This window comes from Pygocentrus nattereri, chromosome 8 (assembly GCF_015220715.1).
Source record: "Pygocentrus nattereri isolate fPygNat1 chromosome 8, fPygNat1.pri, whole genome shotgun sequence".
Taxonomy (NCBI): Eukaryota; Metazoa; Chordata; class Actinopteri; order Characiformes; family Serrasalmidae; genus Pygocentrus; species Pygocentrus nattereri.
In genome coordinates, this window is record NC_051218.1 from 2437427 (window position 1) to 2450301 (window position 12875).

At 39.8% G+C, this 12875-nt stretch overlaps 1 protein-coding gene across 1 annotated transcript in view; it reads right to left on the reverse strand.

The window, feature by feature from the left end:
* Nucleotides 1-11831, reverse strand: part of dnajc24 (DnaJ (Hsp40) homolog, subfamily C, member 24) — a 33507-nt gene extending 21676 nt beyond the window's left edge. The window contains exons 1-2 of the mRNA XM_017724002.2: nucleotides 11724-11831; nucleotides 9753-9858 (exon numbers count right to left, since the gene is read on the reverse strand). Coding sequence (XP_017579491.1) covers nucleotides 9753-9858; nucleotides 11724-11728 — 111 coding nt within the window. The 5' untranslated portion in view covers nucleotides 11729-11831. The remainder of the gene's footprint in view (nucleotides 1-9752; nucleotides 9859-11723) is intronic.
* Between the last annotated feature and the right edge of the window lie 1044 nt (nucleotides 11832-12875).

Below are 12875 nucleotides of genomic sequence, written 5' to 3' on the forward strand. Positions count from 1 at the left end.
ATGTACTGAAACGTTTCAAATCGCTGGGAGCGAATTTGATCACTGTGAGGTCACATTCCTTTTTTTTATGTATTGTGTTTTTCACCTAAGTATTAATGTCAATACTTACCAACTGAGAGTAAATTTTAATTCTTTTTTTTTCAGTTTTTGTTTTTATCTTTTTTTTGTTTGACATTATTTTAGAATTGTTATTTAATAATATTTTATACAGAGTAGACTTAAATTAAACTAGACATCAAAACACAAACCAATGATTTATTTCATATTCGAGGTATTTTGGGAACGACAGTAAAATTTTTTTAATAATAAACTGTAATTATCAACTTATAGTAAATTCAGTCATGAAATATAAGGAAATTATATAATAAATAAATTATACATAGTATAATTTACATATATTACATAGTGTGTGTGTATATATATATATATATATATATATATATATATATATATATATATGAATTGTTTGAAAGCTATAAAATATACTAGCACCAAGAATTTTCATATATGTTTCTGCATATATAACAAAATTACTAATAAAAACACCGATTCAAAGCTTTTAAATAGTAAACTGTAAAAAATATCAGTGCAGTAATAAATATGCCGTATTAGAAGTCAGTTCAAGTACTAATAATGCTGGAATACATTATGAATGATGAATTTAAAGAAACAGATTTCACTCATGTAGTTTAAAGTGCAGGCTTATTATTCTGTTATTAATCTTAACACTTATTATTTAGCAGCTGCCGTAAATTATTCAGTAAATGCTATGAAACTAATGTATAACTTCCAGAGTTATGAGAGTGAGGAAGCGTTGTCCCCCGTGTGTGGACCCTCAGAATTTAAGAGCTTAAATCAGTTAGACACTGGCTTATATCAGATCAGCAGCACATCGATGGCCTCGCTGTGGTGGTTTTCCCACGTTTCCCCTCAGTGTCGCTCCTCACCTTGACACAGTCAAGATGCTCTCGATAAATACAAAAATTTGGGCGAGAGGCACTGTTTGTGCTGAAGCCCCCCTCTCTCTCTCTCTCTCTCCCTCTCTTTCTACCCCTCCCTCCCTGCTTCCTCTCTGGAGTTACACGCTTTAATTGCTGTCTCTTTGCACGCGTTGTAAAATATTCATTTACCGGGGCTAATGGAGCTTGGAGAGCAGAAACACAATATAAAGGGCTGGCCAATTTGGAGCGCCGACTGGCTCTGGCCATACATCAGGCAGCGCTGGGTTTTTCGCGGTGGCTGCGCCCGCCTGGGGGACACACCCACACAAGCTCTGCGGGCCTGCAGCGTCTGTACCCCGGCCCAACAGCGAGGGAGCAGGGGCCACTGCTACGGCCAGCAGCATCACACTACTGCCACCTAATGTCAGCCCCTCCCACACTGCACACAAATACACAGATCAGGCCTAAAGAACTCCAGTGGAATATAAACTTATTCAGTGCTTTCCACCGATTATGAATATACATCAATATGCCAAAGTTCCAACATGATCAGCCCGATTAATATAAATTAATACGTCCTCTACACGGAACAAACTGTAGTCCACAGTTTTTATTCGCTGAGTTTAACATACTGGAAAACAAAAATGTTTTGCTCACATTTTAGGTTCATTTTTTCCCCCGATATGTTAAATTGACCAAATAAACAGCAACTATGTCCTAAAATGTGCAGAAGTGTGTTTATGGTAGGAGGTGTGTTACCTTATTTCCACTTGGATAATCAACATGTCATTTGACCAGGGGTGCCCAAACTTTTGCATAGCACTGTGGACTCTGGGGCTGATGCCAACGTGGGGCAGCTCATTTACATCCATGTAGGTAAGTCAGTTACACGCAAATATTAATGTGTGTTATAACTAATTTGAGCATCTATAATGGGTAATAAACGCATAAATAAATAAATAAACAACAAATAAATAAAATACTTTGGGCAAAACGGGTCTAGGGCTGCAGGGCTTACTTTTTAGATAGCACTAAAGGTTAGATGATGAAAACAAGCCATGATGGCCAAGTAACAGAAGCTGCTTCTTCAGAGGAGCTCATAACTGGTACAGTATTGGTGAGGACGCACTAATGAGGACCTGTAGTCTTCTAAACCTTTACATCGTAACAACGCATTCTTGGCAATAGGGCCGGGCAATATAACGGTATTTATCGTGATAGAGGACACGAAATGCTTTTCTGAGCATACTGTGGATATTAACAGGGCTTTAAAAATACATCACAACTGCATGCTTGATTATGAAGTGCATAAGTCCGATTTAGTTGGATTTAGTGCAGTATAGTGTGTGAAATGAATACCAATTATTGGATTTGTAGTTTGTGGTAGTATTTTGAAATGCGGTACTTTGCCTGGTCAATTTATGAGATGTCAAAAACGTGCCATACTGTACTACATATAGACGCATCATAATATTACATTACTGCCATATCACCCAGCTCTGCTTTCATGTTCAGGCACTTCTGTTTCATAGTAGCAAATATAAATATATATATATATATATATATATATATATATATATATATATATATTTAGCAGCGATATTTTATATATCTCGCTGCTGTCGGAACAAAACCTCCATTTCTCAGTTTTTGACATAATTTCAAAGGACCTGCTCTCCTTTACATTGTGTGTAAATTTCATGATGAATGGACCAAAAGAAACAACCCAAAATGACTTGGAAAGACGTCTGGTTCCATTGACTTACATTAAAACTACAGTAGGTTTTTTCTTTCTCCTGTAAAGTTACCATTTTGGAGATACAAGGTTTTGTTCCAACAACAGCTATATACATATATATATATATTTTATCCCTCATTCTCCTGCTGACTTCTTCACCCTTTTTTGCTGTTCCGTGACTTCAGCTCCATTCCCGTAACAGTCAAACTGGAGTTAAAGTGTGTTGTTTTTTTTTAAACACTAAACATTTTTTTAAAAATGTAAAAATGCTTGGATGATGAGCGCAGCACCAAATTGAAACACTGTTATCATAGTAGAAGATCAAGCTAAACGAAATCCACCACTAACAACTTAAAAATGCACCTCAGGAGCAAACTTCCAAGAAATGTTCTGCTCCGTTCTGTTCAAAACAGCTGGCTGCCTTCAGCTAGTCTCCCTTGGCTGAGGAATCTTCCTGTGCATAAAGACTCCTGCACAGACTCGAAGGAAAGCATCAATGCCTTGGGCTGAGGCAGACTTTGGTAAGTCTTTTGCTTCGTTGTGCGAGTCAGAGGACCGGAAGCGAACGCCTCAGAATCGCTCCTCTAATTGCTCCACAGGCGTCCTGATGGATTTGCTGGAGATTGCTGTAATTGAAATGGGTTTGAGATTAAACTGAGCAGATTAAACCTCACTGGGAGGGGCAAGGGTATTCAATTATTAGAGGAAACCCCCTTTACCTGATATTTTAAAGAGAATATCAGTATTGAGATTACTTATGGAGTTATGTAGAAGACTCAGCAAGTAGTAAACTTTCTTTCCATCACTGCTCTTCAATCCTGCATGATCGCCGTTTAATGATCCCATCAGGTTTTCACAAGATTGCCATGAGCAGCAGGCCAGATCTCTTTGAACGGCTTATATAAAAATGTATGCAAGGACGTTTAATGATGCAAATGAATGCTTCCACCAGATTTCCATATTTTACAGGTGTTATTATAACCTTATATACAATAAGCAAAAACATCAATTCCATAACTCCTCTGATAAATCCATTGACAGTGCACGGATTCCTCCTAATGACAGCACTATACTTAAAACTTGTTCTAACACTGTGGCCTCATACAGGGCAAGGGTGAACCCCCTGGGTTGACTCAAAACAAAAAATCTGGCTCACTACAACAGTGAAAAGGACATGTATCTACAAGCCAGTCCTGAGATTAGTGGTGGGTGTGGATTAGTAGTGGGCCAAAGACGTACACCATATCACGGAAGACATACATTTTCAAATAAAACCATTTTAGACGCTCAGGCAAACTTCTCGTTGCAGGTTAACAGCAGCTTATTGTTCTAGGAAGTCCATTCACTTTTTAAAAGATCTGAAATACTGTTATATATTGTTATATATACTGTTGTTATTAAACATAAAACTGAACAATAACGGTGCTACGAGTTGAATTACAGCTGATTTTCTTCGAAGCTGAAGTAGGCTGCTTACTCAGAAGCTTTTTATTTGAATTCTCTGTTCCGCCTTAAAAGAAGCAGCAGTACTATTCAGGGACCTGTAATTTCAGCTTTGCTGGAACTGTCTCATACAAGTGCCCCATACATGTACCAGCTGGTGCTGAAGTTAGCACATCCTTTAAAGGGAACGAACATAAACATGGTATTTTTCTGCTAATTTTAGTCCACTAAAACCACTTTTATTTATTTGTTTTTATCTATTTATTTGGAAAAAAATATGTTACATTCAGCAAATAAACAGTGTGTATTAAAATGTGCAGAAGTGTGTTATATGGTAGATGTGTTAACTTATTTTCACTTAGATATTCAACATGTAATCTGACTGGGGTGCCCAGACTTTTGCACACGACTGTATACTCTGGTGTACGTTCAGGTAGGTACGTCAGTTACATGTAAATATTAATACTTATATACAAATATAGCGCTGTTTATTTATCTGCACTTCGAGTTTCCCTTGGTTTACTAAAGGACAGTAAAGTGTATTCGGACTAATTTGGGAATACACTGTAGTTAATGAATGCGCACCCGGTTAATCGCCGGGAAGGATGAATAAAAAAAATTAAAACAAAAATACAAAACAAAAAGTTCAGCCAAACCTGATCCAGGGCTGTAGGGCTTACTCTTTAGACAGCACTGAAGGTTAAATGATGAAAACGCGTTTAATTACTCAGAAACAGCCGTGCTGTCAGTCATGCTTCAGTACCTGCTGGCCTCATCTGAGGCAGCAGAAAAAGGAAAGAGTCGGGCAGCTTCTAAGGAGATACGAGAGGAAATGGAAGCATGGCAATCGCTCTGGTGTACATGCTGGGCCAAGCCTAGGCTCAAAAGATCTTCCGGAAAAACGAGAGGTTTCCTTAAAATTTAAAGGAATCTGATGAACAGCCATGCACTAACTTCCCAAACCATCTGACTGTCCTCACTGTGTTTTGCCTGGCCAGATGCAACACCTTCAGATATTATTCTTGCAAGTCGAGCTGCTGCCCATCATCAGAGAGTGCATGCTGGTGCTTAACATAGCAAAGGACCGCCTACTTTGACAGCAAGACAGTTGTCTTACTGACAACAAAGCCACAGACTGTTTTGTGCAAAGTGTAGAGGCAAAGGCTGAAATCGAAATTGGACAGAAAGCAATTTTCAAATCATAATTGTATTTTAATAGTCTATAATATACACTTACTGGCCACTTTATTAGGTGTTTTGCCTGACTTGCGAGGCTTTTCTGCTGCAATCTTTTCATGGAAACTGCTCCAGTCAGTTTAGTATTTTGTGTAGTTGCGTTATATTCCACGCTGAATCATATTTTTATAATTATTTTAATGCACAATTAATGATTAATAAATCACTGGTATTTATACATTTTACTTATTAAAAATAAGAGCAAAAAGTTAAATATGCAGTTTTGGTGATTCACTGGCTGGAATACTCTTAGGGTCCCTTGAGTGTGAAGTTCGTTACTGGCTTTGAACATCAAAGAAGAACAAAACAGCAAAACAGTAGCTAGAAGTTATGCTCTGATCTTTCAGTTGAAGTCCCATATTGTACAATATATTCACTCACTGGCCGCTTTATTATTTATTATATTTGTTCAGTTGCTTGTTAACACAAATAGCTGATCAGCCAATCACACGGCCGCAACTCACTGCATTTAGGCCTGTAGAGGTGGTCAAGACGACTTGCTGAAGTGCAGACCGAGCATCAGAACGGGGAAGAAAGGGGATTTAAGGGGCTTTGAACGTGGCGTGGTTGTTGGTGCCAGACGGGCTGGTCTGAGTATTTCAGAAACTGCTGGGATTTTCACGCTCAACCATCTCTAGGGTTCACAGAGAACGGTCCGAAAAAGAGGAAATATCCAGTGAGCGGTCAGTTGTGTGGACGAAAATGCCTTGTTGATGTGAGAGGTCAGAGGAGAATGGGCAGACTGGTTCCAGATGATAGAAAGACAACAGGAACTCAAATAACCAACCAGAATCTCTGAGGAACGTTTCCAACACCTTGTTGAAAGTCTGTCATGAAGAATTAAGGTGGTTCTGAAGGTAAAAGGGGGTCCAACCTTTCACTAGAACCTAATAAAGTGGCTGGTGAGTGTAATTTGCATATTTTTCACATATGAAACCAGTGCCCAACTCAAAGGAAGATTACAGGGATTATAGAAGTGTGGATTATGCCTGAGCTCTGCGAAGCCTGATGCCATGAGATCAAATTTTGTTAAGGAACAGAACAGTATGTAGCCACTATGTGGAATAGAAGCTGTTTGTGCTAAATATGAAATGAACAGTCGGGGATTTAAACAGGGATTTTTTTTTTAATTCTGCGTAACTTAATTCAGATCAGTTGTTATCAGATTCATTCAGAGTGGATTGATGAGAAATGCTCCTTTCCAAAGAAGCTTCTCATGTAAGAAAGACTCCCAGAACCAGGCTGAGGAGTTCAATGCCTCTGAAAGCTCCATCACACAGTTATTACATGAAACGTAATGTGAACATGAACACACTGCCTGATGTCTGAGACAAAGCTGTGTAATAGTTCTGAGCCCAAAACACATTTTTGTTCATATACATTCATGACGGAGAGGTGCATTCAGGATATTGTAAGGCAGAATTCTACCCATAGAAGTCATGATCTTTTTTGTCTCATCATCATTACATAAAAAAGCTCAGAAGACACTTGTTGGTTCACTGGTTGTTTTGGATAATAACATACATTGTTATTATTGACTCTATTTGCGCTGTAGACGTTATTCCTGTCATCACAGCTATAAAAAAATAAATAAATAAAAAATTCAGTAAGTTTCACTCCAGTGCACCAATTCACATCAAACTACTTACACTCACTTAACTCTCAACAATTTAATTATATAGAAATTTTGAAAAATCTGTTGACTTGCCCTTTAAATGTATCAGTGCACATAGTCGCTGAAAGGCTGTTCCAGGGAGCTAATCATGGAGGGCTGGGGTCCAGCATTGTTTGGAGATTTCCCCGTTCAAACACCTGATTCAACTCAGCAGTTAATGACCAGATGTTAGATCAGGGAAATCACCAAGCTGTGCTGGACTCTGGGCACCCCTGGGCTATCCCTTTATCCGCTGTGAGGTTTATAGGCTATACTTATTTTCCATTGGGTGCAGGTGTCCTGTGCAATTGAATCATGCTAAAGACCGGCCTTGGTTCAGTATCACCTAAGCCTGCTGTGTTACAGAGCTGATATCAGACCGTCCTAGTGAGACATGACTTGCTCAAATGCAAAGTAAGTCTCTTGTATCGGGGGCGTGAAGGTGTAGACCCCCTGTGCTAAAGCCAGGTTGCCTTACTGCCTATTCCTAAACTTGGATATGCTGAAGTAGAGATAAAACTGACAAAAACAAACACCTGCATGAGAAGTGATAGATCTCCAGTCGGGAATATCTTTTTGGTTACGTTCACGTTACAAGCCTCGTTGCTCAAATCCGATCTCTCTGACGCGGTGGTTCAGACTCGTTTAGGTAAGAGATTCAAATCTGTCATTAATGTGACGAACCTGCGTCCTGAAATGACTCGCATGAGTTCATCCTGCTCAGTAACCTCACGTGACTGAATCACTGCATCATCGGCACAGACTAACGAGCAGAACGAGCTTCGCTGAGAAGATCATTAACTCTGATCAGCTCTCAGCTTCATTATTAGAGCCAGACGGAGGAGGAAAAGGTGAGACGAGCTGCTTTTCCACCGTTTACAGGCTTACAAATTGTGGACACAAGTATTTAGGGACAGTATTCGATTCCCAATTTAAATTTGATGCGGATACAGAGCTGGTTGTTAAGAAGGGTCAACAGAGAGCTCATTTATTGCCTAAGCTGAATTCTTTTCATGTTTGTCATAGTGTTGTGTAGTTTCTACCAGACTTTTATTGAAAGTCTGTTAACTTTCTCGTTTATTTAATTATCTCCAAAGATAATTGGAGTCCAACAGAGAGACCTGGGCTCCCTGTGGGAGAAACAAGTGGCTCAGAAAGCGAAAGGAATTATCAATCAATCTGATCATATTTTGTCCAGTGAATTTACGGTAATGCCGTCAGGTCGGCGTTATATTACGCCCTTCAGTAGAACAAATATTGTTATTCCAAGTCTTTTATTCCTTCTGCTATCAAGCTATTGTGCTACAGAAGAAAATCTTATCTTAACTTAGGAATCTTATCTTGTCTTACCACATCTTATCTCAAGTTAGGTAAGCTTAACCTACTTGATCGAAGTCAAAGCAACCGACCATACATGCACAGCTGAAACGTAAACACAATCAAAGTAATCAAGTTAGTTCGCCAGGCATCTATGGTTAGCTACTGTTACTGAGGTAAAAAAGGTCAAATAAAACTAAAGCCCGATAAACTCAGAGTTAATAATGTTGTGTCAGTGGTTCGTGCTGTTTATCAGAGTCGCAGCTCTCAGTTTCAGTTTCATTTCCCAAACTCTTTAGCCGAACATTATTCCTCCTAATAAACAGACACACCTTCAGCTCCGTCTCCTCAGTATTCACCACCATCACTGTAATGTTTTCATCAACATTAATACACAAAGATAATAAGAGGGGATGGTGGAGATCGTGTCTACAGCATCTGGGGCTTTTAAGCGCTGTTAGAAAAAAACAGTGTTGTATACACTCACCGGCCACTTTATTAGGTACATCTTGCTAGTAAAAGGTTGGACCCCCTTTTGCCTTCAGAACTGCCTTAATTCTTTCAAAGCCCCTTAAATCCCCTTTCTTCCCCGTTCTGATGCTCGGTCTGCACTTCAGCAAGTTGTCTTGACCACCTCTACATGCCTGAATGCAGTGAGCTGCGGCCGTGTGATTGGCTGATTAGCTATTTGTGTTAACAAGCAACTGAGCACCTAACTGTGTACCTAATAAAGTGGCCGTTTTGCTGTTTTGTTCTTCTTTGCTGTTGAAAGCCAGTAACGAACTTCACACTCAAGGGACCCTAAAAGTATTCCAGCCAGTGAATCACCAAAACTGCATATTCAATTTTTTGCTCTTATTTTTAATAAGTGAAATGTATAAATACCAGTGATTTATTAATCATTAAATGTGCATTAAAATAATTATAAAAATATAATTCAGCATGGAATATAACACAACTACACAAAATACTAAACTGAGCTTCGCAAGTCAGGTCAATTCACTAAAACGTGCTGTTATTTCTCAAGATCATTTTTCAATACAATTATAAATACTGTTCATATCAAATGATATGACTACATTACTATTACAATCACCAATGAATGTTATATTAAACTGAGTGCATTAAGACATAACTTATCTTCCCAGTGATTTTAAAGACAATTACTTTATCTATTCCACTCTTCTAAGAATTCTAGCATTTATATCCAATAGCGTTCTTCCACAATAACACTAATCTTGTCTAATGAGGGCACAACTTTGGAGCGAATCTGGAGCAAACTGGAGCGAACTTTCGGTCACTGAGCCAGGATTCAGAGGGGCTGTATTCAAACCACATGGACAGAAATTTCTTGTTCCGGGGAACAATATTAAATGCAGTATGTGAAACAAGTTCAATCACTAAACAAAACCAGTAGACATACCATAAGGACCAGTCTCTGGTACTTCTGTTTCAGCTCTTGTAAACCATCAGTAGGGGCAGCATCAAGTATGGAGTACCAGTTTTTCTGCAGATCATTTGCCATATTCCTGCAAAGAATAAGAAACTTGATTATTCACACTCGTGCGAGGGTTTGGTTGAAACAGTGTTTCTGGGGGCAGTCGTGGGCTGGAGTTTAGGGAACCAGCCCTGTGACCGGAAGGTCGCCGGTTCAATCCCCTCGGCTGACGGTCCATGACTGAAGTGCCCTTGAGCCAGACACCGAACCCCCAACTGCTCCCCGGGCACCGTGGATAGGGCTGCCCACCGCTCCGGGCAAGTGTGCTCACTGCCCCCTAGTGTGTGCATTCACTAGTGTGTATGTATGTGGGTGTTTCACTGAACGGCTGCATTTAATTCTAATTCTAATTTTGTCTCTGATTGATGCATCGGTGTAAAAGTACATCGCAAACTTTCAGATTTCGCTCAGTGTTTACTTTACATTGATAAAACAACAGTTTATGATGCAACTACACAAAATACAAAACTGACTGGAGCAGTTTCCATGCAAAATTGCAGCAGAAGAGCTTTGCAAGTTCACTAAAAGGTGCTGTTACTTCTCTGAACCGACTCTTAAGATCATTTTTTAATACAGTTATAAATACTGTTCATATCAAATGATATGACTACATTACTATTACAATCAGTAATGAATGTTATATTAAACTGAGATATAACTTATCTTCCCAGCGATTTTGAAGACAATTACATTTACCTTTATTTACATTTACTGCATTTGGCTGACGCTCTTAACCAGAGCAACTTACAATTTGATCATTTTACACAGGCAGGCGAAGGTGGTGTTAGGAGTCTTGCCCAAGGACTCTCACTGGTATAGTGTAGGGTGCTGACCCAGTTGAGGGAGTGAACCCCAGTCTACAGCGCAGAAGGCAGAGGTGTTAACCACTACACTACCCAACCAATGACTTTATCTTTTCTACTCTTCTATGAATTCTAGTATTTAGAAATCCAGTATTCGTGTCCTTTAAAGGGGAACTCCACCGATTTCTCAAAATTTCTTCACAAGTTAGCTGCTCAGATCTATTATACTATAATAATAACTAACAAATGTGATATTAAATTGAGTGCATTGAGATATAATAATGAGATATATTTTCCCTGTGATTTTGAAGACAATGACTTTATCTATTCTACTCTTCTACGAATTCTAGTACTTAGAAATCCAGTACTCTAGTGTCCTTTAAAGGGGAACTCCACCGATTTCTCAAAATTCAAGTCAACTGCTGAGATCTAAACACAGTCACTCAGAGGGGGTTGGTGTGAAATGCTAAATGAGTTAGAACTGTTCACAGAGGTGGTGACAGGACCCAGAGAGCTTAACGCCTCTGAAAGCGCCCACACAGAGAGTTATTACACAGGTTATAACGGTTATGGATGCTGAGGGCGAAGGCGTTGCTCTGTGATAACTACCGGGATAAACTGTACGGCTTCAGAAATCCATTAACGGCGGGGAGATGAGTTCCGTGAAGGTGTTGTAGAGCAAGAAAACTTCTGCTACTTCTAGATTTAAAACCAACTTCCCTACGACGAGCCATCTCACATCAAACCACTCGGCCGGTTTGTTTACATCTCAGTACTGGGCATTAACGTCGTGCAGACGGTCAAAAAAACCGGTGGAGCTGCCCTTTAAGAGCTGAAATAGCTGCGAAGGTTTATTGTCGCTTGTTTAAATCGCAGACGACGTGGTTTAAACTGCACTTTAAATCGGACAGAGCCAGAAAACTGAACATCAGCAGGAGAATAAAAACAGTGAGGGGAGAGAAACGGCGGCTAGCTCCGGCTGCTAACGCTAACCGCGCTATCTTAGAAGCCATACGGCGCTAAAGAAACGAGCTGGCTAGTGGTAAAACACTGTGAAACTCGGATTCGCAACACAAATAGCCAAAAGACGAACCTCATGTCAGAATAATTCCCACTTTCTGCTCAGACTGGCTGCCGCTCCCTCTCTCTCTTAGCCATGCTGCTCTCTCGCTGTTTCCGCCCACCAAACAACACGGCACATAACCCCCTTAAAGTACATGAATGTCTTGGGAGACAATCAAGCATGAGCACACTAAGTAGTCTAGTCATCATTACTGATATTATTATTAATGATATAAACTCTGAAATTAGAATTTTCTTTTCTTTTTCTAAGAGGACATGGAACAGTTGGGTTTCGTTCCTGCCCGGCCTGTTTAGACAGTGACACATCAGTAGGAGAGAACACGCCGTGTCCATGGAAACCAAACGGCCTGAAAAAAATCATTAATTAATCATTAATTTGCGTCTGATGCGCTAAAATAACAGCACTGTCTCTGTAGAAATGGGTTATTTAATTAGTAACATGAGAAGAGGCTTCGCTGTGTCTCACACTGGCCCATCCAAACCTGCTGGCCCTGCAGCCGTGATAAACAAACGAATCAACACTAAACCAGAACCAGAGCCAGACCAGCAGGACCCAAACAAGACCAGCCTAGAATGCAGGCATGCATGGTGCTCCGTGCTGTTGTTTATTTAGCAGATATGTCAACTTGCTTTAGACACAAGGTCCCCAAACGCTGTGTCCTTCGACCACTGAGCATTATTCCAAAAGGATCCGGGGCATCAAGGCGTCTGTGGTTAACAGATGAGTCCACTCTAGACCGGAAGGGTGATATAGTTCGATTCTGAATTAGCTGCAGGTAGAATTCATACTCCTAAAAACAGCAGCTGAAATTACACCGGGAATCGGACAAGGTGAATGTGCGGCTACTCCGTCAAACGATTTCATCAAGTCCTGGCATGTTAACCTTAGACAGACAGACAGATAGACAGACAGATATAGATACATAGACGGACAGACACAGACATAAATAGAGAGACAAATATAGATGGATAGACAGACATAGACAGACAGACAGACAGACACAGATAGACAGTTGGACGGATGGATGGACAGACAGGTAGATAGATAGATAGATAGATAGATAGATAGATAGATAGATAGATAGATAGATAGATAGATAGATAGGCACAGACATAGGTAGACAGACAGAAAGACAGACATAGACAGACACACACATAGATA